Source organism: Rhipicephalus microplus, chromosome 10 (genome assembly GCF_043290135.1).
Source record: "Rhipicephalus microplus isolate Deutch F79 chromosome 10, USDA_Rmic, whole genome shotgun sequence".
NCBI classification, from domain to species: Eukaryota; Metazoa; Arthropoda; class Arachnida; order Ixodida; family Ixodidae; genus Rhipicephalus; species Rhipicephalus microplus.
In genome coordinates this window covers 69,808,168-69,834,736 of record NC_134709.1, presented here as the reverse complement: position 1 = coordinate 69,834,736, position 26,569 = coordinate 69,808,168, and the positions used below count along the sequence as shown (strand labels likewise).

Here is a 26,569-nt window from a genome sequence, read left to right as displayed (position 1 = left end):
AAGCAAGGACGGGAGTATTGCGAACCAAGACATATAGGGCCAAATACGAAGGGGTAGACACGGTATGCAGTGCATGTGGAAAGGAAGAAGAAACTGCTGAACACTTGATAATGTTCTGTAAAGAGCTTCACCCTATAGTTCAGGATGATGGCGCAGAGTTTTTCAAAGCACTGGGGTTTAGGGACAGTGAGGCTAAAATAGACTTTAAGCGGGTTGAGTCAACTAGAAGGAGGTTATCTGATTGGTAGCCAATGTCAAGGCACGAGTGAAAATTAAACCCTTCACTGCAAAGTATGAATCCTCAACCTCACTATTTAAGGAAAAAAATGAATCTAGTTTTTGGTTCATTAAGTATTACGGCTTGGTGGCGCGAGCCACCACCCGATCTAAAGGGTACAGCCTTATCCATCCATCCATCCATCCATCCATCCATCCATCCATCCATCGATGGACGGATGGATGAACGGACGGATGGACAGACAGACAGACAGACAGACAGACAGACAGACAGACAGACGCGTGCGTGGGCGGACGGAATGTCGCTTTGCCCCACTAATGATCATTCACTCCGTGAATATGCTGTGATATTTAGGGGCGAAGCTCCTTAAGGCGTGGGTCTTGCGTCTCCTGTATGTATACTGTAGCCACCTTTCGCTTTAGTCCTTGGAATGTCCGCTGAATGGCGGTACTTGTATATGATGATTATATGATGGAAAGATGCGAGACGGAGAGTGTTTACTAGATGGATGAGCGGGCGGACGGAAGAAAGGACGGGCTGATATACAGAGAGACGGATATGCATACAGACAGACAAATAGACGGACAGACAGAGACAGAAAACAGACAGCGTGCTTCCTCATTTATTTATTTCACGCTTTCTATATTTCTATAATAGACCTTTAAAACTACGAAAGAAATGTTGCGTTTTGTGATGATTGTTATTGATACTAACTATTATCTTTTGAGCTAAAACGGTGTCCTTTTCTTTATCTTCCGCCTGATCTGTTACTAATTTTTTTTCTCTGTTTTCAGCTCTTTCATTAATTCCGGCTCTTTTAGTTTCTCGTCACCTCGAATAAAAGGTATGAAAAGGCTGTTTCTTCATCTTTTTGTTCAGTAAGCTGGTGAATTGCGATGAATGTGAGTTATATTCAAATACTACTCTTCTTGTTAAAAATTATTTCCTGCTAAAACTCAGAAGATCCTAGGACATCGGTGAAAATGCATGCAAAGCCAGACAACGCGCATGCCTCCTGTAAACCAACAGTCGATCCAATAGGATAGAATGCACATTTTAATATATTTTATTATAGATAGAAGAACGCATGCCTGGAAAAATAGATGGTACGTAATACAACATGCCAGTAGCGAGAGAAACCAGAAGAGATGGCGACATTAAACCCGGCGATGACGTAAAAATAATATATGCGACTAAACGCTGGCGCAAAGCTTGCATACCAAAGCAATCTGCGGGCGCACCACTGATTATGAGATAGTGACATCTTGGAAAGCACGTCCTATACCGTACAAGATATACCCTTTAAACCGGGAACATTCAATATTACATGATTTTATTATCAAGACCCACGTAAGTCTATAGACGTACTACATTTTAGTCAACAGGCAAGCAGCTTGGGGTTGGGGAAATGTCAGCGTGGGATGCAAAACTTAGCCAAGAATATGCACCAAAAAAAAAGCGGGTGCGGGCCAAGCATCTGGCGGCGTGCACAACAGATTCATGAAGAGTACAGTCATGCAAAGTACCTTCAATGGGAAATTAGAGAAGAAATGAAGGATGAGGAGAAGTGATGTGACGCAGAGGAGCAAGGAACTAAGGAGTAATAAGAGTTAAGTTGGGCATAACCTTGCACAGTGCAACTTAGCATTTACCGAGTTGCTCTTAGCATAGCACAGCCATCTATATCATAGTATAGCAAGGAGGCGGGACTTGCAAATTAGAAAGAAAAATGACAAAAGTAATAGGCAAGGCATGGAATAGTGTTATATAATATGTTTAGTGAAGGATATCGGAGAGACATAAACACACGCACAAAAAACATCAAGATGAAGAAAACCGCTCAATTTATGTCCGCTGGGTGGGGGCGCTTGCTGAATAGGCGGGAAACTGCCTTAAATTTTTAATGAGCTATCCCTCAATCCCTCCTAATTCAGAAACCGCTTGAAGGCTAGCGTGTGGTATTGCGTTCTCGCCTTGCCAGACAATACAGAACAGAAAGATATAAATATTACAAGATAGTGGTGAAGTGAGAAACAGGACCCTCTCTTCAGAAAAATACAGACAAATCCAAAATGTAAAGTGAGCAAATGAGAATTCTGACAGACGATTCCTTCATATATTGTTTGGGAAACTCGCTGCGCGAGACTAAATGCCCAAGTATTAGCCCATTTTGAAAAATTCTGATGGCTGAAAAAAAAGGAGACTAGTGTTTACCAGTTTTGCATGCACCAGGTCACTCAAACAACTCGTCGTTGTAGAAACTAACGTGTCATGGAGTCTGGTGAGATTTCTTTCACCGCACTTTGACCTGCACTTGTGGAGGAAGGCTAGTCACTATTGTGTCAGTACCATGACGATGTCCACAACACGATAAACGAATGATGCATATTTTTCTTGTTTTATCTAAGTATTGAAATATTTTTTCGCGTAAATTTATGGTTATGACTGGTACATATTCAAATTTTTATTCAGCGCAACTACTATATAAACTCGTGCTTACAAAAACATCGGACTCCTGTTAGAACACCACGTCAATAACGACCCACCCTATAGAGCTAAACAGATATGGTGCCTCTCTTCTAAAATAAAAATATAACTGTCCTAATTGTATTGTATAGCTATGTATGCCATTTTTCTGCTTCCAGAGGACGTGTTGGACGTCACAGCACTCCACAGAAATTTCATTTACGACAGCAAGATCAAACCGCGGCTAGAGTGTCATGGTCCCGACGATAAGGGAATATACTTCGACTATGCCATCAAAGAAGTTCTATTTACCAATTTAATCACTCATCCACAGCCTGTGAAAAGTAAGTGTTCCAACTAATAAATTAGCCTTTTTAAGCCGAATCACCGATAGAAGGGCTGAAAGCGTCGAAAACTTTTTTTGAAATACAAAAATAAAAGAGGTGTCACCATTGCTTGGTGAGAGCTACCTGTTTCCACTTGGCTGTTGCAATATAAGCTATTGAGGAACAAATCATATATACATATATACGGTCCTCCATCCCGCACAGTCCCGGCACACACTTTCAATATAATCTCCCGAATACTCATCACAAAACTTTGTGTCCTCAAAGAAACGTTCGAGCACTTCAATACTTTGCGGCCTATCCTTAATGACCCCACCCCTTCCCCCTGACTAGGGTAGCATGCCGGTCTTCCTAGAGTGGTTGAAATCTCTGCATTCTTCTTATTTGATGTTCTTTCCTTCCTTGATGACGATGGGCTTAGTATTTTCACCAACGGAAACGTTCATTTCGAGTCTGGCATGTGGAGTTTCTGTTCCAGTTGCCTTCTATGTGGGTCATGTTTGGGGCAGCCGAGCAATAGATGATAAACATCCTCGTCTTCGTGACTGCGTGAACATGGTCACAATATTGGACGCTGTATTCCAAGTAAGAAGTGCTTTGCGTTAGCAGTTCCAAGTCGCGGGCGATGTTTGAGCATGTCGATACGCTTTGGGAGCTCATGGTCTAGTTCGTACTCAAAATGAGGGTCAACAGCTTACCGGGTGGATTGCTTTTCTGTGTCTAGAAACCAGGTGTACAATCATATTTCACTTTTTCTTTTTCGTAAAATTCTGCTGATGTCCCACTGCGATACAGCAATGAGGATGGTTTGTGCATAATGATGAGCGGCTTTAGTCAACTTATCTGTCATTTTAATTCCCTGGATTTCGCATTGACTGGCAACGCACTGAAATGCCACGCAATGATCCAATTTGTTAGCTCCTGAATGTTCTTTCTTGATAGCGTATATTATACGTATATATTTTTCTTGAAGTATCATTTTCTCGAACATAATAGCCGCCAAGTAGTCGGTAATTACGACCCGCCTTTTTAACATCGTTGAGAGCTTAACAAAGCTGATTCACTGCTAAATTACTAGAAGCTCCGACGCTATTCAGGAGGAGAGATGACCAAGCCAACGTACATTTTTCATGTAACTCCGAATTGATGAATGCTCATGTCTCAGTCTATTAGGTGACTGAGCCATCAGTGTACACGTGATTTTGTAGCCTTGATACCTGTCAACCAGGTGATATGAGGCCAACTGCAGAGCGACGATGGTTTGTTCATCATGTTTTCTGTGAAAACCTCCCACTGACGTTTATATTTTTGGTACTTCTAGTAATCACGCTGGATAGGTTAAGTCTGGTGAACGTGATATGTACTGTTTTTTTTTGTTTCTTGGTTTCTGCACTTTTCTGTATATCATATAACGGATCTCTGCAGTGTATTCAAGAACATATATGCGTTTCAAAATGGCATAAAACTTGTACAAGTCATTTTTGAGAAGATTGATTTAGTTGGTATTCATTTACGTTGGTTGGAAAATTTAATTGGTTTTAGTGCATCATGGTATCATAGGGACGGCACTATAACATCGCGTAATGACGTAATTCCATGACATAGTCTTTTTGTAATAGGTGGTTGTATCTTTTACGCACGTGAGTTGCCCAGATTCTGCAATACCTTCGTTCCTGAAGGCTGTGTGAAATAACGCTACGCTCAGAAATCCTTAAGGAGCGGGCGAAGCCAATACAAAGGACAGACAGAAAGCAAAAAGAAAAGTGGATTTTTCTTTCGATTCATCTCAAGTAATACACTAGAATCTGTGAGGTGTCCCACAAGCGGTAACTTATTCATTGAAAAAGTAGGATATCAAAATCAAACTAAACTGATGGCATGCAAAGATTTCTTATATCGAAATATTGTTGTGATAACCGGATAGTCCTGAGCCATGCCGGTCGCTGGACCGAATCACACACACGTACGTTGGCGGGTTCCACACTGACTGGCTGGTCATGTGCGCCGTATTTATTTCCTTGCAACAACGACGCCCCCGGGCGCTGGAACGGCAAACTAATCTTATCACATCCCTCCCCCCTTTAATAATGGTTGCAAACAATTGTTTAAGGTGTGTAGCGCAATACTGGTCGTCGAATTCTGGTACTTCGACGCAGGACAGGAGTACTGAGTGCTGTGACAGCAAGTTCCGGTTCCCTCGCCACGTCTTCCCTGGGATCTTGCCTAGACTCTGTGTCGTGAAGACGATTCAGAGATAGCTGCCTCTGACCTACGTCCAAGCCTGGAGCAAGACCAGTTAGCTGCGTCTGACCCACGTCCAAGCTTGGAGCAAGACTGGTAGATACTGGGCTGCCTGACTTTTGGTTGTCTGCACTCAGTTCCTCAAGGGCCTGGCGGATGTGATTCAGATGTCGAGTTAACCGTCGTCCGTCTTCCAGTAAAACATCCATGGACGAAGTGCGTTGTTCGGTGACGACTGCAGGGAGCCACGCAGGTCCTGGACGGAAGTTCTTTGCGAACACCTGGTCGTCCGGGTGGCACAAAACCCTGGGTCTTGTTCCTTGGTCGCATGTGATTTTCTGCCTAAGTTGCTTCTGTAGCACCTTGGTCCTGAGGTCTGGGTGTAGCAGGTCTAACGCAGTCCTCAGCTTCCGCCCCAACAACAGCTCCGACGGACAGCAACCCGTGACCTCGTGAGGCGTTGACCTGAATGTCAGGAGCATGCGGGCAATTTGAGTGCGAATATCTCTAGGGCCAGCCTTCTGCAACTTGTTTTTGGCAGTCTGCATGGCCCGCTCTGCAGCACCGTTTGACGCTGGATGATACGGCGGCACCAGAATTCGCTGCACCCCGTTTTTTTGAGGAATGTGGAGTAAAGATCACTAATAAAGGCTGGGCCATTATCCGACACGACCACATCTGGAAGGCCTTGGTTTGCGAACATACTGCGCATGCAGGAAATAGTTGCTTCAGCCGAGGATGTAGAGACCGGGAACACTTCAATCCACTTCGAAAACGCATCGACTGCGATAAAAAAATAGGTGTTCCTGTAAGGACCGGCATAGTCCACATGCAGCCGTGACCACAGTTTCTCCGGGAACGGCCTGAGCATGACAGGCACTGGTCGTGACACTCTCTGATGCTCCTGGCAAATACGCCACCTTTGAACGGTTATCACTATATTGTTATCCAGGCTAGGCCACCACACATGGCTACGCGCAACTGCCTTCATTTTGGACAGTCCTGGATGACTCTCATGCAGCAGCTGGAGGACTTCCTTTTGCAAGGATTTTGGAACAATGACTCTGTTGCCCCACAATAGACAGTTCCCTTGCACGCTCATCTCATGAAAGCGTGTCTCGTAGGGTCTTCCCTCTCACCCTAGGTTTATCTGGCAGCCTGACCACAACGCTGCTCTTGTGACAGCACCGGGTCTCTGGAGGTGGCTGCTGCAACAGCATTTGACGACAGCACCCCTGGGTATACTCCTTCCAGCATTAACACTTCGGCAGGGCAGTCAACAACAAATTCGGCAGTTGGCAGAGGTAGCCGGCTTAACCCATCGGCACGTGCAATTTGTGAACCCGGCCTATACTTCAGGCCGTAACTGTACCCCGACAACAGCAAGGCCCACCTTAGCACTCTCGGAGAACAGGATTCGGGAACTGGCTTGTCTGCTGCGAGCAAGCCGAGCAGCGGTTTGTGATCTGTGACGGCTTCGAATTGCCGGCCCCACAAGTACTGACTGAACTTTGTAACGCCAAATACAAGGCTGAATGCCTCCTAATCTAATTGGCTGTAGTTTTTCTCCGCGGTCGCCAGGCTGCGGGAGGCAAAACCAATGGGGCGCTCTTCTCCAGATGACTCTCGTTGCGCCAGTACTGCTCCAATCCCGAAGGGAGATGCATCAGTGACAAGCACAGTTGGCTTTTCTGGGTCCAAGTGTGCCAATATAGCAGCAAAGGCCAATAGCTCCTTGCTTTTTCGAAACGCCTGCTTTTCATCAGTTTCCCAGCGCCATGGTGTTCCCGACGCCAACAAACTATTGAGCGGCTGTAATACGGCAAAAAGGTTCGGCAAAAACCTTCTGTAAAAATTAACCAACCCGAGGTAACTCTGAAGTTCCTTGACCGCTCGGGGTGCAGGGGCTTCCAGCACTGCGTCAGTCTTAGCCGGGTTTGGACGCAGTCCAGCCGCACTAATGATATGGCCCTAGTACTGGACTTCTGGTTTCATGAATTCGGATTTGGATAACTTCAGTCGCAGTCCCGCGGTCTTCAGGCGATCCAACACTCGGCCCAAATTTTCCCAATGCTCTTTGTCACTTGTTCCTGTGACCAGAATATCATCAAAGTACACTATGACATGGTCAAGGTCGTGCAACATATTTTCCATCTGTCGCTGAAATATAGCCGGAGCTGATGAAAGCCCGAACGGAGGCCTTTTGAATAGGTATAACCCCTTCGGAGTGTTAATGGTGACTAGCTCTTGGAACTCCTCATCGAGTGGAACCTGCTGGTAGGCATCTTGCAAGTCAAGCTTTGTGAACTTCTTTCCCTCTGTAAGTCGCGCAAAAAGTTCCTCAATCCTAGGATTAGGGTAGGACTCGACGACTGTCACCGGGTTTATGGTAGTCCTAAAATCGCCGCAGACCCGAACCCAGCCGTCGCGCTTCAACACAGGAATGACGGGCGCGGCCCACTGAGAAGTTTTCACCGGTTTGATAACGCCTTCCCGTTCCATCCTCTGTAGTTCTTCAACAACCCTACCGCGCAAAGCAAATGGTATCGGACGTGCCTTGGCAAAACGTGGCTTCGCCCCCTATTGTACGGATATAGACGCTGTAACGCCGTAAAACGTTCCAAGCTGCTCCCAAAAAACTTCGTGATATTGGCTTACCAGGTCTTCCGTAGACTTCACGACGTTGACTCCCTCCGTCTGAGCGATGCCTAGCTTGAAGGCCTTCATCCAGCTTCGTCCAAACAGTGTAGGACACGCCCTTTTCACGACAAATAGTGGTAGCTGGCGCTCCTTGTCGCCAAGTTTGACCATTGCTTCCAGCTTTCCCTGGACGCGTTTCATGTCGCCGAAAAAAACTTCTCAGCTGCACACTCGATGGCTCACGCGGCACCGATGGAAAAAAGCTTGGCAAACTTGCCATCATCAATGGTCGACACACTAACGCCGGTGTCCAACTCCATATCGAGCATTATGCCATTAACTTCAACCGCTATGCGCATTGGCTCCGAACTAGCCGTGTGAAGAGTCCACAAGTCGAAAACTTCGGGCTCTTCAGCAGAGACGGGCAGGTCGCCCAGGTTGTTCACGCGACTAGACAGGCTGGTTGAAATTTCTACTTCCCGGCTGAACTCTGCAAACTCTTGCAAGGTGCCCGTTTTGGCGGCAGTTGTGACAGATCGTGCTGCCGTGCTTACACCGACGCGCAGAATGACCTCCCCCGCAACGGAAGCAACAGCTATCATTTTTCCCCGAGGTGACAACGTTCGCTTGCTCCGAAGCTTCGTGAGATAGTAGCTGTGCTTGCTGACAGCTCAATGTGCGTGAATCTTCACGCGCAGCCTCCATAGCTACGACGGTGTGCTTTGCAGTTTGCGCCATAATGGTGCGCCAACATCTCCTTATATATCATATCAACAAAAAAAAAAGAAGGTTAAACACGTCGTTTCCAGCAGCCGTGTTTGCATGGTCACGTCTTTGATTCCGCTGACTATCTGGTCGCGCAACATGCGCTCTCGAAATGTTGCGAAATTACAGTCTTCAGCTAATTTCTTCAACGAGGCAATGTAGTCACTTGCGGTCTCCCCCTTTTTTCGATGTCTTGAGAAAAACTTGAAACTTGCCACTACTTCTGATACGCGAGGGGCGTAGTGCTTGCCAGTGTGGTAAAATTTTCGGTCAGTCCTGCTTGGGCGGGCCTGCTTGGTGCTAGGAGGCCTCGTAGCAGAGAATAAGTCTCTGGACCGCAGCATGTCAAAAATACGGCTGTCTGCTTGTCGCTCGGGATGTCATTCGCGATGAAGTAAAGCTCGGCCCGCTCACGGTATTCTGCCCACTCCGATGTACTCGGGTCGAACGGATCCAGCTTCCCGACGACAGGCATGACGACGCGTGATTGTGCTGTGCCCGTCCGGTTCGTCAGTCGACCTCGTCGCCACTTGTGATAACCGGATATTCCTGAGCCATGCCGGTCACTGGACCGAATCACACACACGTACGTTGGCGGGTTCCACACTGACTGGCTGGTCATGTGCGCCATATTTATTTCCTTGCAACATCAACGCCCCCGGGCGCCGGAACGACAAACTAATCTTAACACAATTGTCATCAACTTTTTAAGGGGCGAAGCTCCTTTTTGTCTAACCTTGTCATACGTCACGCGTAATCGAGAGAAGAATAGATGAGAAAAAGAAAGAGGCATCATTGCCCGAACATTATAATAAACGGCACTGTCTCATTGAAGTACATACAAACTGAAGTTCAGTGAGGATATTCTAGATGGCGCTGTACCGCTACTCTCCTATTAGCTGCTGCGCGGGCTGTGCCTGGATACGCGGAGAACGGGGGCCTCTCTCAGTCTCCTGGGTAGTCACCGTACATGGCGGATCGTTGGTTGGGCATGGATGAAGCAGAGTGGCGAGCGCGTTGAAGATACTTGAGCTGGGCTTCCTTGGCTTGCGTCTCGTTGGTGTTACCCGCGGGCTATCTGCATTCTCGAACGTGATCGGACGCATGGACACAGACACGGATGGACGGACCAACGGACGGACCCACGGATGGACAAACAGACCCACGGATGGATGGACAAACAGACGCTTCGCCCCACTGATCATCATTGACATCATCATTATTATCATCATCATCATTTTTATTTTGTTTTAATTGTGGTCTACATTTGTATTTTATGTATGCAATACCTTTAGTAGCTTTAGCAGCGAAAGCTGTTATGAGATTACAACAATAGTCGCGTGCGCCATAGTTGCCCGCCGCCGATGTCCGTAAGAACTATCGCGCGAAGAAAAAACGTGAACAAAAAATCTGAGCATATCCACGGAGTGAATCATGAACAGTGGGGAGAAGCGTTCGCCATACATCCGTCCGTCTATGCGTGCGTCCGTGTGTGCGTCCATCCATCCCTCCGTCCGTTCATCCGTCCCTCTGTCTGTCTGTCTGTCTGTCTGTCCCTGAGGCACATACCCGCTCTGTCAGGTATGTACCACCGGCGGTTACAAACAAACGACACAGGCGACGAACGGGTGATGCCATAAGCAGCTTCGCTTCTGAAAATTGGTAGATCCCATTTACAGTGGGAATCGATGATATGCGAGGCACGAATGAAGAAGGTTGAACTGTCACATTACAATCAGCACAACCTTACGAGGCAGAGGTAAACTATGCCGTACATGGCTTGTTTCCCATGATTATCATCTTTGCGCCTTGTATTTGTGTTCGTCGTCCATTCACGTCACGTATTCCCAAATTTGGTTTATGTGAAGCTAGCGAACTGGCCGCCAGCGCACTACGAGAGTAGCATGCAGTTAAGGTTTAGACGACACGCATGTGATGATTATCATGCTTGGACGTGTCATTCACTTTCGTCGTCCGTTCGCGTCACGTAGTACGAAATTCGGTATATGTGAACCTATAGCGAAAGGGCCGCGAGCGCAACATGTGCACGGCATGTAGTCATGTTTTCATGACACGCATGTCATGATTATGATGTATGGCTCCACCGTGGTAGTCTAGTGGCTTAGGTACTCGGCTGCTGACCCGCGGGTCATGGGATCAAATCCCGGCTGCAGTGGCTGCATTTTCGATGGAGGCGAAGATGCTGTAGGACCATGTGCTCAGATTAGGGTGCACGTTAAAGAACTCCAGGTAGTCGAAATTTCTGAAGTCCCCCTCTACGACGCGTCTTATAACCATATAGTGGTTTAGGGGCGCTAAACCCCACATATCAATATTAACATTATTCTGTGAAAGTGTCATTTACCATCATTGTCTGTTCATCATCATCATCATTATCAGCCTGACTACGTCCGCTGCAGGACAAAGGCCTCTCCCATGTTCCACCAGTTAACCCGGTCCTCTGCTTGCTGCTGCCAATTTATACCCGCAAACTTATTAATCTCATCTGCCCACCTAACCTTCTGTCTCCCCCTAACTCGCTTGCCTTCTGTGGGAATCCAGCAAGTTACCTTTAATGACCAGCGGTTATCCTGTCTACGTGCTACATCCCCGGCCCATGTTCATTTTTTATTCTTGATTTCAAGTATGATATCCTTAACCGCCGTTTGTTCACTAATCCACTGTGCTCTCTTCTTGTCTCTTAAGGTTACACCTACCATTTTCTTCCCATTGCTTGCTGCGTCGGCCTCAATTTAAGCTGAACCCTCTTTGTAAGTCTCCAGGTTTCTGCTCCGTAGCTAAGTACCGGCAAGATACAGCTGTTATATACCTTCCGCTTGAGGGAGAGTGGCAATCTACCTCTCATAATTTGAGTGTGCTTGCCAAACGTGCTCCACCCCATTCTTATTCTTCTAGTTACTTCAATCTCGTGGTTCAGCTCCACGGTTATTACCTGCCCTAAGTAGACATAGTCTTTTACTACTTGACGTGCACTGCTACCTATCTCGAAGCGTTGCTCTTTTCTGAGGTTCTTGTACATTACTTTCGTTTTCTGCAGAATAATTTTAAGACCCACCTCTCTACTCTCCTTGTCTTACTCCGTAATCATAAGTTTCGATTCGTCCCTTGAGTTACTCAGCAATGGAAAGTTGTCCGTTAGCGTCACGTAACACAAATTTTGATATATGTGAAGCTAGTGAAACAGCCGCGAGTGCACTATGAGCGTAGCATGTAGTCGTGTTCTTACATGACAAGCATATCATGATTATCATGTTTTGACGTGTCATTTACCGTCATCGTCTGTTCAGGTCACGTAATACCAAATTCGGTATATATCAAGCTAGCTAAACGGCCGTGAGTGCATCTTCAGAATGGCATGTAGTAATGTTTTACATGGCATGCATGTCATAATTATCATGTTTGCACAAGTTGCATACCTTCGTAATTCCTTCACGTCACGTAATACCAATTGGGCGTATGTGAAAACAGCGAAACAACCGCGAGAGCATCATGAGCGTGTCATGTGGTCATTTTCTTACATGACATACCTGTCATAATTATGTTTGCACCAGTCATATACCTTCTTCATTTATAATGTCACGTAATACAAGGTCTAGTGTACGTAAAGCCAGTGAAATGACCGCGAGCTCACCATGAGCGTGGCATGTCGTCATTTTCTTACATTACATACCTGTCATGATTATCATGTTGGCATCAGTCATATACCTCCATCACTAATCATGTCACCTAATACCTAATTTGGTGTACGTGAAGCTAGCAAACCGACCGCGAGTGCATCACGAGTGTGGTATGTTGTAGTCTTATTCTTACAGGACGTGCTTGTCATGATTTCCACGTTAGAGTCTGTCACATATGTTCGCCAAGGAGCCATGTCATACCATACCAGTTTTGCAATATATCATGTGAACAAACGACCGCAGGAGCAGCAAGTCCATGGCATGTAAATAATGACATTTGTTGCATCCATGACATGCTTTTCATGTTATGACTTGCTAGTTATCACCATCATACAGTCATGTTACATCATACCAATTTTTGGTATAGATTCCATTATCCAAACGGCCAGGAGAGCTTGAAGTCGTAGGAGGATAGATAGATAGATAGATAGATAGATAGATAGATAGATAGATAGATAGATAGATAGATAGATAGATAGATAGATAGATAGATAGATAGATACGGTTAAGTTAGCTGAACTATGCTAAGAAATTATTCGCTTTAAAAAAATGGCAGCATATCCACGGAGTGAATCATGGAAAGTGGGGTGAAGAATTCGTCCGTCCATTCGTTCTTGCTTCCGTCCATCCATGCGTTCGTCAGTGTGACCGTCCAAGCGTCCATCAGCCCGTCCGTGGGTGCGTCTGTTCTTGCGTCCATCCCTGCGTTCGTCCATGCAGCCGCCCCTGCGTCCGTTCAAGCGTCCATCCATGCATCTGTCTATGTGTCCGTTCGTACATCTGTTCAACACTCCAAGTACCACCATCTCGCATCTTTTCATCATATATTCCTCATATAGAAGCACCGCCATCCAGCGGACATTCCAAAGACTAAACGAGAGGTGGCACACGCACACTTTCTTACGGCTTGCGCTTTGGGTCCACTTCCCACCTTTAACCACCTCGAGTTCATGATATATACTAGTTCACTGTATTCATGGCACTGCGGCCGAACGCTCGCTAAACCTTTCGATAACCAAGGAGGTTACGCCCAGCGAGTATGACGTAGCAAACGTTTTCAGTTAGATAGTGCTCAATGTACATGCCAATGGCTGCTAATGGGAAATGAGAGGCGGAGAATTCGGCTTTTACTTTCTTACGGCTTGCGCTCCGTATCTACTTCCCATTTTTAACCACCTCGAGTTCATTGGTGGTATATACAAGTTCGTTGTATTCATGGCACTGCGGCTCAACGCTCACTAAACATTTCTAAAGCGAAGGAGGTTACACCCAGCGAGTATAACGTAGCAACCTTTTCTTGTCAAATAGTGCTCAATGTACATGCCAATGGCTGCTAATGATGATCGCAGCCTGCGCGTTAACTAAAAGCCGAATGCTCCTGTCTCTCATTCCCCATTAGCAGCCATTGACATGTACATTGAGCACTATTTTTTATTGTTCAACAACGCACAGAAGAAGTGTCTCACCGGCACCAGCTTGGAGGTCAAAATGTTATGGTCGTTACATTCTGCGGAGGACGAACGGGTGCCGCTATAAGGAGCTTCGCCCCTAAAACGCCGAGGACACAATGTTATTTTAACCCGCGTCCGCTGCGTGCCAGCCCAGTATTCTACCACGGAGCTACACCGGTTTTTTCCTCTTTGTGATGTCTTCCTTGAGATACCTTAACGCACTGCCTGCCTGCCTGTCTGTCTGTCTGTCTGTCTGTCTGTCTGTCTGTCTGTCTGTCTGTCCGTCTGTCTGTCTGTCTGTCTGTCTGTCTGTCTGTCTGTCTGTCTGTCTGTCTGTCACTCGCTCGGCTCGACTTATCTGTCTGTCAGAACTACGCAGGTGCTTGAAACTCCGTTGCAAATCAGTCTTAGGCAGGAGTGATGTCGCAGAAAGAAATCGTGTTAATATGAGTAATAAAGCGTTCTAGGAGAGGAAAAAAAAACACCAGGCGTCACTATGTGTGACTTGCATAACGAAGGGGTCGTCAGATGCTCCAACTCATTACAAAAGCTTCACGCATAAGTTTTCAGCATTGTTGGCCAAAGCGTAAAAAAAAACTGACGAAATTCCTCGGAAGTGTGCGGCGGGTACCACGCTGCTCTGAAGAATGAATAAAGATGGCGTACTGAATTCCTCCCTACTACATAACAATTATGGTGACTTATGACTGGTGATGACCAGCAGGGTGGCGGGGGGTCTCACCTGCGTCTTCTCCGAACCCCACTAATGTTTTCATCATTACTATCATGATTTATGACGTAGTGGGTAGCCTGCAAATGTGCTCGTAGCAGTCACCAAAGTAGTGTTTAAGAAAGGCTGTGAAAGAATGCTCTTCTAGCTTTCTTTGTGACTGCTGCGTGTTCCGCGCAGGCTTGGGTTTCTTTTTTGTGTGTGTGTATGTTTCTTAAATATCACTCGTTTTTCGACAATACAGCGTTAATGCATTGGGTATTTTTGATAATTTGCGTTCCTGAACGACCGCTTCATAATGTGGTGCCCAACTTATCAAGTATACGAATTCGTCACGGCCAGAATATTTTGTGCAGACTTGTGAATGTGTTGAAGAGGAATTTCATGCTACGTCCCAATACAATCGTCACATTTGCCTAAACATTTTTTTTTCGTGTAATGAGCACGTTTTTCATACCAATACTCATTTTGTGTTATCTGCAGATACCTTATATTATCGCGAACATCATAAAAACGCTTTGGGTCAGCCATTTTTAAAATACCTTACAGCAGCCTCCGCGTGCATAAAACTGCACAAAATATAATTATCTCCGTTCCGAAAATTATTCTTCGTTACCAACAATATTGATAAACCTAATGGTGGTCTGGTGCGACTTTAGGTGAACCTCCCTGTCCTTCCTCATTTATTCCTCCTCCTCCTTAGGTGAATTTTTTAACACTTCGCCCTTACACAGACTCCACCTTTGCCTTTGCATGGCATCCAATATTCATGAACATAAGAAATAAGCACTCTAAATCTGTGCAATTAACATTCTCGTGACTTGAAGGGTTCACCAAAGAAGTTTACAGAACATTTATCTGTGGCAGTTTTTATTGTTCACGGTCTCATTATTAACTTCAATGTAAACCAGATACACAAAAATGGCAGTGAACTCCTGCATTTGAAGGCATATGGTATGTATATACACAGTCTCTCAATCTAAACAATGGAAGTTACTATTTTTATAAGTACGAACGGCTGTGGTGGTTTTATAACATAATTTTGCGTACAAAAAATATTCATTCTATAGTTCTGCGCAAATGTATTTCATTACCCCAATAACGTGCTTATATGTCCGGTGCTTTTTGTTACAGATTATTCAGGAGTTTACAAGCTGGAGTTTCCGAGAAAATATTACCCTCACTCCTCAACAAATTTGTTTTGGTGCCGTGTGCAAGGTACGACTCTCTCGTATGTTGGTTCACCAGCCATGTACAACAACATAACCGGTAAGCATTTCTTTAAATGAACTTGTTCTCGACCGTGGAAGAGTGTCGAATTGGGAGGAATAAAAGATAGTTGCGTTCGCTTGAGTGTTACAAAGGCTTTTTTCTGTTCTCTCAAGATAAAAGAAATCAGCCAAGTATAAAATACTCGTTGCAGGAAAACTACTGAGAACCATCTGCTGCTTGCTTTCGTAGATAGGATGCCAATGTCTGAGATTTGTCGCTCTCCAAGAGCTTCTTCATATAGCAGGTGTTGAGAGGCAACCAACACTACAACTGATTGAACAGCTATTCACTTTTCTTTTTATCACACGCGAATGAGCTATGCTGAGTAACCATATATAAAAGCAATAATTTGTCGCCCCAAAAAAGAGCGCCTATCTACTCTATATTGATAGATTTACTAGAATTTGGCTGTCTAGTAGTTTATTTATTTGTTTACACTCACGACCAGAATCACGCTAGAGCATACCCTCTTCCGTTGTATCAATAACAGACCCTTTGTTATTCAAGACTGCAATTTCTCAGCAATGCTTGTAACTATACGCAGTTTCCATTATCTATCTTTGTCTTGTATGTGCTTGAATTCTTATACTTTTTTAGTTGACTTATGTTGCCTTCCTGATTTTCGCATCTGTTACTTGTTTCCTTATTTTGTCTTTTTTTTTGTGTGTTATATAAGTTGTACCCACCCCCTCTGTAATGCCCTACGGGCCCTGAGGGTATTCTAATAAATAAATAAATACTGGGTAATGCAAAAAACGACATAGACTAGCAATCGAAAAAAAAAGGTTGCGTATCTGCCTGCTTCACTGCAAAGGACGTCAATACGCGATAGTCTTTTGTTAAAGGTAAAAAATTATTAAAACGTTAACTTTACATTCTGTGCGAGAATACCTGTGAGTGCAGAATCAGATATGACACGACCAGGCAGTACTGTGAAGAAACGAACGTTTTACATCGAAAGATGCTATGAGATAAAAACACGGTTCACGCGCGGTACCGTAGTTGTACGCCGGCGCTGCTAACATCGTTGTTTGTACCCAGTATCCAAAGACGAAAGAAACACAGTAAATAAAAAACCCCTAATACGCAATGGAATTTGAACTCTGGTCAGCTGCGTGCCAGACCAGTATTCCACCTCTGAGCCACGCCAATGATTGGAACTCGTTTTTAAACTTACCATGCGCAGGCTTGATGTCTGGAAAGGAATCGAGTTAATATGAGTAATAAAGCTTTTTAGAACAAATGAACAGCCAGGCGTCACACAATGAGAATCGCGTAAAGAGCGGGTCGTCCAACGCTCCAACACATCGAGCTTTCACTCTTGCACAAATTGTTATTTGACATCAGTGTCCCTTCAAAAGTGCCTTTGATAACGTTCGTCAAGGCGACTTTCTGGCAAACCTGAGCTCTTCAGCTTGCGATGACGAGGCATTTGCATATGTGAGAGACTTCCTTTCGAAGCGTCAGGGCTTCTTTAAAATTGAGAATGACGAAAAAGGCCCAGACATTATGGGCAAAAGGGGTACTGTTCTAGAAGCGGTCTTGTTACCACTTCTCTTCATTGTTTATTTATTTATTTATTTATGGTACCCTCAGGGCCCGAAGGCATTACAGAGGGGAGTGGCAATACAAAATAATACAGCAAACGGCAAAACGTAAAGGAAAAGAAGGGAAAATACAAAGCGATTGGCAAAAACACACAGTAACAAAGAATTAAATGTAGTAGCGGTAATACATTACAAAAAAAACGGCAAAACGGCAAAACGTAAAGGAAAAGAAGGGAAAATACAAAGCGGTTGGCAAAAACACACAGTAACAAAGAATTAAATGTAGCAGCGGGAATACATGACAACGATTTTGAAAAAAAAAACGACATATATAACACGAAGCAAAATCAAACATCGCAAAACATGTTTTGCAAAAAGGCCCTAAAACGTGATGTATCGGTAATAGCCGTAGCTGATTGTGGTAGTAGATTCCATTCGGATGTGGTTCTTGGAATGAAGGCATGCGATTGTTGCTATGATGCAGCTTCCACATCAATTGGCCCGGGTTGAAGGAATTCATCACGCAGTCTACGCGAATGACATAACAATTTGGACTATTGAAGCGAGCCTTGGAGAAAAGGAGGACCGCATCCAGTGTGCCACCTCTATCGTTGATACATATGCTTTAGGCTGTCGTGACCAATGTGCTCCTGCAAAATCAGTGCTTCTGCACGTTATAGCCGACTCTAAAGACAACACGAACTTACGTATCTTTTCGATGGAAACTCCTGTCAGAGAAATCGAGGGAACCCGGATACCGAGCCTGTTCTTCCTTAAAGGAATCAAACCGGAATCTACCATTACCACACTGAAAGGCCTAGGCGAGCAGGTCGGACGTACGATCCACCGCGTTTCCCTCAAACGCATTGGGTCGACGGGCAGGGATGCGCTTCGACTAATCTATGCCTTTATATTGAGCCGGATCCTCTACTCCGTACCCTAAGTTTCACTACCAAATAGCATGACCAGCGCATCGACGCCATCATTATGACTCCTACAAGGCGAGCTTTAGACCTACCTGTAACTACCTCCAGTGCCAAATTATCGGCTCTCGAGGTGCTCAACTATTATAAAAAATGGCAGCATATTCACGGAGTGAATGATGGAGAGTGGCGCGAAGCATCCGTCCGTCTATTCGTTCTTGCTTCCGTCCGTCCATGCGTCCGTCTGTGTGACCGCCCGCGTGTCCATTCGCCCGTCCGTGGGTGCGTCTGTTCGTGCGTCCACACGTCTATCTGTGCGTCCGTCCCTGCGTTCGTCCATGCATCGATCCGTCGGTGCAGCCATACGTGAGTCCGTCTATGCATCTGTCTGTGTGTCCGTTCGTCCATCTATTGAACACTTCAAGTACCACCATCTCGCATCGTTTCATCATGTATTCCCGATATCCAAGCACCACCGTTCAGCGGACATTCCAAGAATTAAACAAGAGGTGGCATACGCACACTTTCTTACGGTTTGCGCTTCTTGTCTACTTCCCACCTTTAACCACCTTGAGCTCGTAACATATACTTCTTCACTGTATTCATGGCACTGCGGCCCAACGCTCGCTAAACCTTTCTAAAACCAAGGAGGTTACGCCCAGCGAGTATCACGTAGCAACCCTTTTTTCTCAGATAGTGCTTAATGTACATGCCAACGGCTGCTAATGGGGAATGAACAACAGGAGAATTTCGCTTTTAGTTAACAGGCACGCTACGATTTTTTTATTGTTCAACAACGCACAGGAGAACTCTCCCACCGGCATCAACTTGCAGGTCAAAACGTAAGAATGGTTACACACTACGACTACGACTACGACTAGAGGGACGAACGGGTGCCACTATAAAGAGCTTCGCCCCTAAAATTGAAAGAGGCCCACCTCGACAACGCGACTTTCGCTGACGGTATCTGGGCGCCGCCTGTTAGACTGGCGGCACATAAGACACGACTGAATTCGAGAGGATACACGGAGCCTTCCTTAGCTGTGGTGCCACAAGCTCTGTGTTCCTCCTCTTCCTCAAAACATGCCCTCGCAGACACACGAAAGCAGACGAGGGGCGCGTGCTGTTGCCTTTGAACACCAATACGGATATAGGTCGGGTGCATACTACGTTGATGTGGCAGGGCTATCGTCCACTGTAGCCTACACGGGCACCATAGTTCACCAAGACAAACGCGTTAACGGGCTCTGCTATCGGGCTTTCAACTCCACGCGTGCTGAGGAGGTAGCATTAGCACTTGCCGCCTTGCAGATGGGCTCTAGAGTAATAATTACATATTCATGCAGAGCGTAAGAAAATAATCTGGCCTAAAGCGGCCTAAAATTATAAAACGAGACATCAAGGGTTGATACCCCTCACCCAAACGCATCGTCTAGGCTCCGAGCCACTTAGAGGTAACGAAGCTACGGATGCAACCGCACGCGTACTTGACCGCTGAAGTCACGTCACCCAGGCTTTTCCGGCTCAGATACTAGCCAACCACTTCTGAGATTCAGAGAAATTTTTGTGTACTACTGCGGATGACATCAGCTTTTCCCGGTGCCTTCTAAAGGCATGAATGAGGCCGATGAACGTACCTTAAGGTGCCTGCAGACCAACACCTTGTTGTTTCTGCAATTGTAAAGCATTTTGACCCGAAAGTCAATGGGCAGTGCTCTCATTGTGTGGACGTCTTTAATAACTAGGACACTGTGAATTGCTCAAGGCAGGAGGCTCAAAAAGCTCTATATAGTCTAAGAGTGCGCAAAGTGGCTTTGTTCAGCGGCGTCCGGGAATAAGAGCTTCGTTTTTGTAAAAGGCACTTATGGACCTGCAAATTTTTCACGAATAAATGTTTAGGGACGAAGCTACTTTTGCCGTGGATTGTGCGCCCGCGATGTATGTAGTCATCGTCGTCGTCGTCGTCGTCGTCGTCGTAGTAGTAGTAGTAGTAGTAGTAGTAGTAGTAGTAGTAGTAGTAGTAGTAGCAGCAGTAGTAGTAGGTAGCCACCTTTACAGCCGGACTAGAAGAGCAGCATGCACACGCCCTTTTCAATTGAGGAGTAAACCCGCGCAGGTTTATTATATATAAAAAAAGATAGTTGTTTTCGAAGGAACAACTCAAAAAGACGCGTCGGGTACTTAACGTCCAATAAAATTTGCCTTGAATTTGGTGCGTACTAAAAATATGACAGCATATCCACGGGGTGAATAATGGAGAGTGGGGTGCAGGATCCATCCGTCCATTCGTTCTTGCTACGAGTACTACTACGAGGGACGAAAGGGTGCCGCTTTAAGGAGCTTCACCTCTAAAAAACTAATAACGGAAGGACACACTCTGAGCACTATCTGACCAGAAAAGGTTGCCACGTTAAACTCGCTGGGCGTAAGTTCCTTCGCTTTACCAAGGTTTAGCGAGGATCGGGCCGTATAGTGCCATGAACTACAGTCTGTGAAAGTGGGAACTATACCCGAAGCGCAGGCCATAAGAGAGAGTGCGCATGCCGCTCCTCTAGTCCGGCCATGCAATCTCTCATTTAGCCCTTGGATTGTCCACTGGATGGCAGTACTTTTATAGGATCAATATATGATTAAAAGATGCGACATGGGTGTGCTTGAAGTGTTCACTACAAGAACGCACCTATGGACGAACGCACGAAATGACTGACGGAAGCGCGGACGGAATGACGAATGTTTCGCCCTACCAATCACCATGCACTCCATGAATATCATGTGATTTTTTTCACACCCACACTAATTTCAGCAAAATAATTTGTTGCTTTCGTCCACTGTTATAATCACGTTGTTCTTCTGGTGTTACCCATGGCAGTCTTAGAATGAACAGAATGAACTGCCAAAGTGATCTTCCCTATAAGAGAGCTGCTCTTCAAGCTTTTCGTCGTGCCGGGTTGTGCGAATAGGACTTATCATCGTGAATAATCGGTACATGATTGCTTCATTTTCCCTTTAATTTCTGGTTCCTTCCCACACCATGTGGGCCGATTCATTGCACCGAACGCATCAAATGTAGCAGATGCACCAATTACACAGCCCAAACGTTATGGCACTGAATTCATAGAAGCCATAGGGTTTCACAAACACTGTCTCCAGTCTAGATTCAGAATCCATGAGTTAGCTTTCGCTATTGCAATGGGCGAAAATCAAGAGGTGAAAGTGACTAAGCTCCTTGCATGCTGCCACTCGTGTTGTCTACGCGCAGTAGTGGATAAACGTCCTTATGAGTAATTTTGTTGAGTAATCGGTAATCCACAGAGAGCTATACAGAAAGATTATTCTTTGCAACAAGAACGGAAGAAGACGCCCAGAGGCTGCTTGATGGTCGAATAACATTGCGTAAAAACGTGTCATCCACTTTCTTTCAAATGACTTCACGTTCAGCAGGAGCTACATCGAACGAACGTTGCCGTTGAGTGATTGAGTGCAAGTGTCAGTGCTATGCGCGACCGTAAGACATGCGGCCGAAAATATCTTGCCCCACATCAAGATAATACAAAATTATTTACAGGCATTGAAACTGGGAGCACTGCATCGGTGTAAGGTTTTCAGCAATAAAAGAATCCAACACATCAGTGGTGGCCGAATCGAACTCCGGAACATCACATAGCGTGTCATCAAGGCACATCTACAACTTGTGTGGCTAGAGGTTCTACAATGCTGAGCTGTTTTGCGTTACAGTAGGGTAGCAGCGCACAAAGATGGGTTGCTAACGAAAAGAACGGTGATGCCCTGATTGAATTAGACTGAGGCAAAAGAAACACCTAGCAATTTTTAGTGCAAAAGTGGTTAGATGGCGAAAGGCGTGCGATGGTGTCTGATGCCAGCGCAGTAGCGTGGCACAGCCATTGATCACTTTGGGGGATCTTCGGTATCGTCTATTTAGGAAGTATCCTTATTCGAAGTCAATGTTCTGTCAGTTGGTGAAAAATCTAGGAATGGCGAGAGTGCTATTGCACCTGATGCTCAATGAATCATGGCCTCATGATTTATTGAACCAATTTCAAGCTGAAGTTGTGACAACATAAAAAAGGCAAGGAACAATTCGACGACATGTATATTATCATAAACGACAACGGCAGCGCTTCATAGGGCTGTAGGATGAACACTTCGGGCGCTCGCTGCATCAAGGGATAACCCGGAAAGTGACGACACGACTTTTAGCAGGCCACATTCGTGAGCACGATCCACAAAAACGTCTATCACAATCTATGTGCTTCGCTGAAGGCTTTCAAAATTTTATAGCGTCGCATAACTTACCACATGGACTATAAGACAAGTTTTCCTGGTCTTATGCGAACGTAGGCGGCCGCATAGGAGATAGTGAGCAGCTCCGTGGAGACAGTGAATGGCACGAGTAGCTTGATGTGCTGCAGATGAAACATACAGAGGTGTGTCGTTACAAGCGTGACTAGGCTGGTTAGGGACCGGTGATGCGAGTCGAGGCTGCTCGACGCGACGGTAATAGCGCATGAAGTGCTCGGCATAACCACACGCATAGCGGTTGTCCGAAGTGCGTTATCAGTTCACTGGTGCAGGGCCCATCCATCGCTCAGGACGCGAAAGACGGAGCGGCTGCTGATTTCGCTGCATGGTAGGCTACAATCTGTTGCCAGGAAAGTCCGCCAATGAGGGCGGAACAACCGCTGCGAAGGAATTGCAGCGACGGCTTCCGCGTAACTTAGTGGGGCAGTCACAGGGATTGCTTGCGTTGGCCTGACCTTCACTAGCATAACTCGGTGGTGTGGGAACTCGAGGGGGCCGGGGTAATTAGGCATCGCTTTCGCAATTACTTTGCTCTATCCCTTGGTGGAGAAGAAGCAGAAGCGCAGTTGGCAAATGTTGAACATGCTACTGGAGAGAACAGCCAGCAGAGAGAACTTGTATGCAATTTTCTCGTGAACGACAGTCTTGACTTCTGCGAGTGACGTGGAGTCGTCAGAAATTGTCTCCAAGCCAGCAGGATATGCGTCGCGTGATGAAAGAGAGGGCCCATTGACAGCTGCCGGTGCACCTCCTTGTAGCTTTGGCACAGCGCTACTTCCTCTGCCATAACGCAGTGTGGTGAAGCCGTCGTTTACGGTGCCCTTAATAACATACCTGATCTTACCAATCTCCGGCTAAGCCCCGTTGTCTTTTTTGCTTGATTTCAGGAGGAATCCTCTATAACTTGTGAAATATTCGTCAGTCTGCTGAGCTCACTAGCGGGAACGCTGTTCTCCTAGCAGCTTGCGAAAGGAGTGCCACTGGAACAGGTCAGCAATGGCAGTTTTGAGGACGAACAGTATCGGAAGACCTCGTGCATAGTTGTTACATCACAGCCTCACCACACCCGCTTGGGTAGAAGACCGAGTTTTTTTCATTTCCTTGCACGCCTCCACATATGGTGTGTGTTGAGGACAGCGCGCTTGTTCGCCAAAGGACGCTTCTTGTCCCTGACAAGCGAACGTTGTGGCAGTGACCCGAGGACCCTTGAGCATCCCCTATGTGACTGTCCAACTTTACATATACTAATGGTGCAGGTGGGCACCCTAGCACTTCTCACAATCTGTCCAGCGCTGGCACAGGAATCGCCTAGGCTTACCGAGGCTTCGGACAACCGGGACTTTGATTTTGGCCACAAACGAATGGCTATTCCTTTCGTGTCTCGGCCTACGCAACATCTTAGATTTTGTGAAGGTGACCACTATCACCACTTACCACTGAGCGTCCACAAATTTGTGGTTTCCCTTTTACATCAGCCTCCCCTATAGTGAACTAGAATATAATCTAGTGGCACGACCGGCTGGGCTCTGGCGTCACCTTTCACGATGATGCCACCAGGTGGTGCCGCTGCTACTTGTCACAAAGGCCCTGCAGTATAAGATGACCGGAACTTCCTACAGTGTGTACGTCACTGAACAGCTAGGGCAACGATCGGGACGCGGAATTTTTGCTTTTTTAGACCTTCGACTATCAGACACTCACAAGACAGGGCATTGGGTGTGAACCCAACGACCTCCATGATGACTGCCCTAGGAAAGGCAATCCTGCAAACGGCCCATCCACAGAGGTGGCAGACGCCGTTCTGGCACAGGTCCTAAAAAAGGTGACTGCCCACCGTCACCGCATCCGCAAAAAGAAATAAATACACCCGGGTAGGCTTCCTTAACTTACATGGCGCCAGAAGTATGAGCAAATGGGAAGAACTGTATCAGATGATGGGTGACGAAGACATGGAGATATTTGCTGCGGCTGAAACACACCTTCGAGTAATGGAAGATGTACCAGCACATAAAGGTTGGCAGTGGGCTGGCCTGAACCGTTCAGGCGAACCGAGGAAAACGGGAGGAGTCGGTTTGCTGTCGAAAACTGGATCATCTTGGAAGAAGCTAGACAGCTCATGTGCTGAGCACATGTGGATAGAGGGCAACTTGCAGGTTCTACTGGTCCTGGTAGCAGTGGTCTATTTTGCTCTATCCGCTGGAACAGTAGACGGAAACTCAAGGGTGGTGCAACGCATCCGAGAATACGTGGCAAGATGGGCCAACCAACGAGAGGTGCTCATAGTGGGCCGTTTCGATGGCCACCCTTAAATTCTGCATGGTTTCCAAGATGCCAATGGGGAGCTACTGCTGACACTAGAGCGTTCTTTTACTATATATGTACTGAATCTTCGTCTATAGTGCGAAGGTCAGTACACCTGATGCACCAGGAATGGTCGCAGCTGTGTTGACTACGCGCTTGCGACACCTGTTCTAGCACGACGCCTCACTCACGTGAACATAGATAAGAACGGTCAGTTTAGCCTAGGAAACGACCACAACCAAATAAAGTTGACCTTTTCTCGATCCTTGTGGGGAACCACTGAGAAGGAACGTCGCGACTCGGCTGTGAAGCGCCCCCCTACAGTCAGTGTATGCTTCAGCCGCGAAGGCATTCTAAGAGAACTTTCAACCGATGGAATCGTCAACCTACAATCAAATTGTGCTAGGACTCAAACGCATCATGAGGAGGCACAAAATTCATGTGAATTTTCACGGTGGCTTGCGGCGCAATGGTTTGTGCGACGAAGAGGTACAAAGGGCCTTTTCTGCAAGACGAAAGGCAAATCGTATACACAGAGTGGCTGCTAGAAGATTCCCTGGGGAGAAGTGCATGCACACCTGAAAAGGATACCTCCGCCTCAAAAAAGAGATGCGGGTCTTCGTACAAAGTAAAATAGCTGAGCACAACAGTGAACAATTGTGAGCTATAACAGAGGCAGGGCGTGATGATGCTAACAAATTTCGGAAATGTGTGTCCTCATTAGATCGTAACACCGCGGCACCTGAAATTCGACATCACTCTAGTAACCAGCCGGTCACTGATCTCGCAGCACATCTTATGGATCGCATGCAAGAGCTCTTCAGTCCCAAATATGACGAACCGATCGCTGCTGTAAACTGTGACCTCACCCACGAGCCTCACCAACCAAGTGAGCAAGCCCGTTGGAAAATGACAAGGATCGCTATTGAGCGTGCTCTCCCGCGTATCAGTGCAAGTACTGCTACCGGAATGAATGGTATACCGACGGGCCTTGTGAAATGCCTGGGGAAGTCTGCTCTTGAACATCTCGTGGAAATCTTCACTACCGCTCTGAAGAATGGCTCAATTCAATCCGACTGAAAATGCGGCCGAGTAAGCCTGGTGTGAACGAGAGGAAATGACGCTCGACTGCTGGGTGAATATAGACCAATCACGGTGACGAGCTTCCTCTTTAGACTCGTCGCTCGGATTTTGAAAGTCTGGATGAGTGGCTGCGCGGAGGAAAATGGCATACTCTCTGAACTTCAAAATGGCTTCCGACAAAACCGGCGATCGGAGGACAACCTTTTCGTGCTCACTCACACCATCGAGGTGACACGGAGAGAAACCAGAGGCCTGCCTGGATGCTTTCTGGATGTAGCCAAGGCTTACGATAGTGTGCCGCATGCAGAGTTGTTCCGCCAGTTAGAAAAGCGACAAATGGTGAGCATCTGGACAGGCTTCTTCCGGAAGCTCTATGCGCATAGCTTGGTGGTGGCATGTTTCACAACACGAGAGCACAGCCTGTGAAGGTGACTAACAGGACTCAGGTAGGGCTGCCGTTCATCTCCGCTGCTGCACACGCTCTATGTGGCGGGGCTCGAGGAAGCACCCGTGGAATCAGGAGTTGGCTTCGCGTACCAACTCATGA

At 46.4% G+C, this 26,569-nt stretch overlaps 1 protein-coding gene across 2 annotated transcripts in view; it reads left to right on the top strand.

Annotated features, from left to right (window-relative positions):
- Nucleotides 1-26,569, top strand: part of LOC119181311 (receptor-type tyrosine-protein phosphatase T-like) — a 174,545-nt gene that overhangs the window by 34,302 nt on the left and 113,674 nt on the right. Inside the window, exons 5-7 of one of the 2 annotated variants that reach the window (XM_037432519.2) lie at nt 1,033-1,082; nt 2,884-3,048; nt 15,711-15,845. In XM_037432519.2, coding sequence (XP_037288416.2) covers nt 1,033-1,082; nt 2,884-3,048; nt 15,711-15,845 — 350 coding nt within the window. The remainder of the gene's footprint in view (nt 1-1,032; nt 1,083-2,883; nt 3,049-15,710; nt 15,846-26,569) is intronic. The other variant, XM_075875795.1, reaches the window with a different exon arrangement.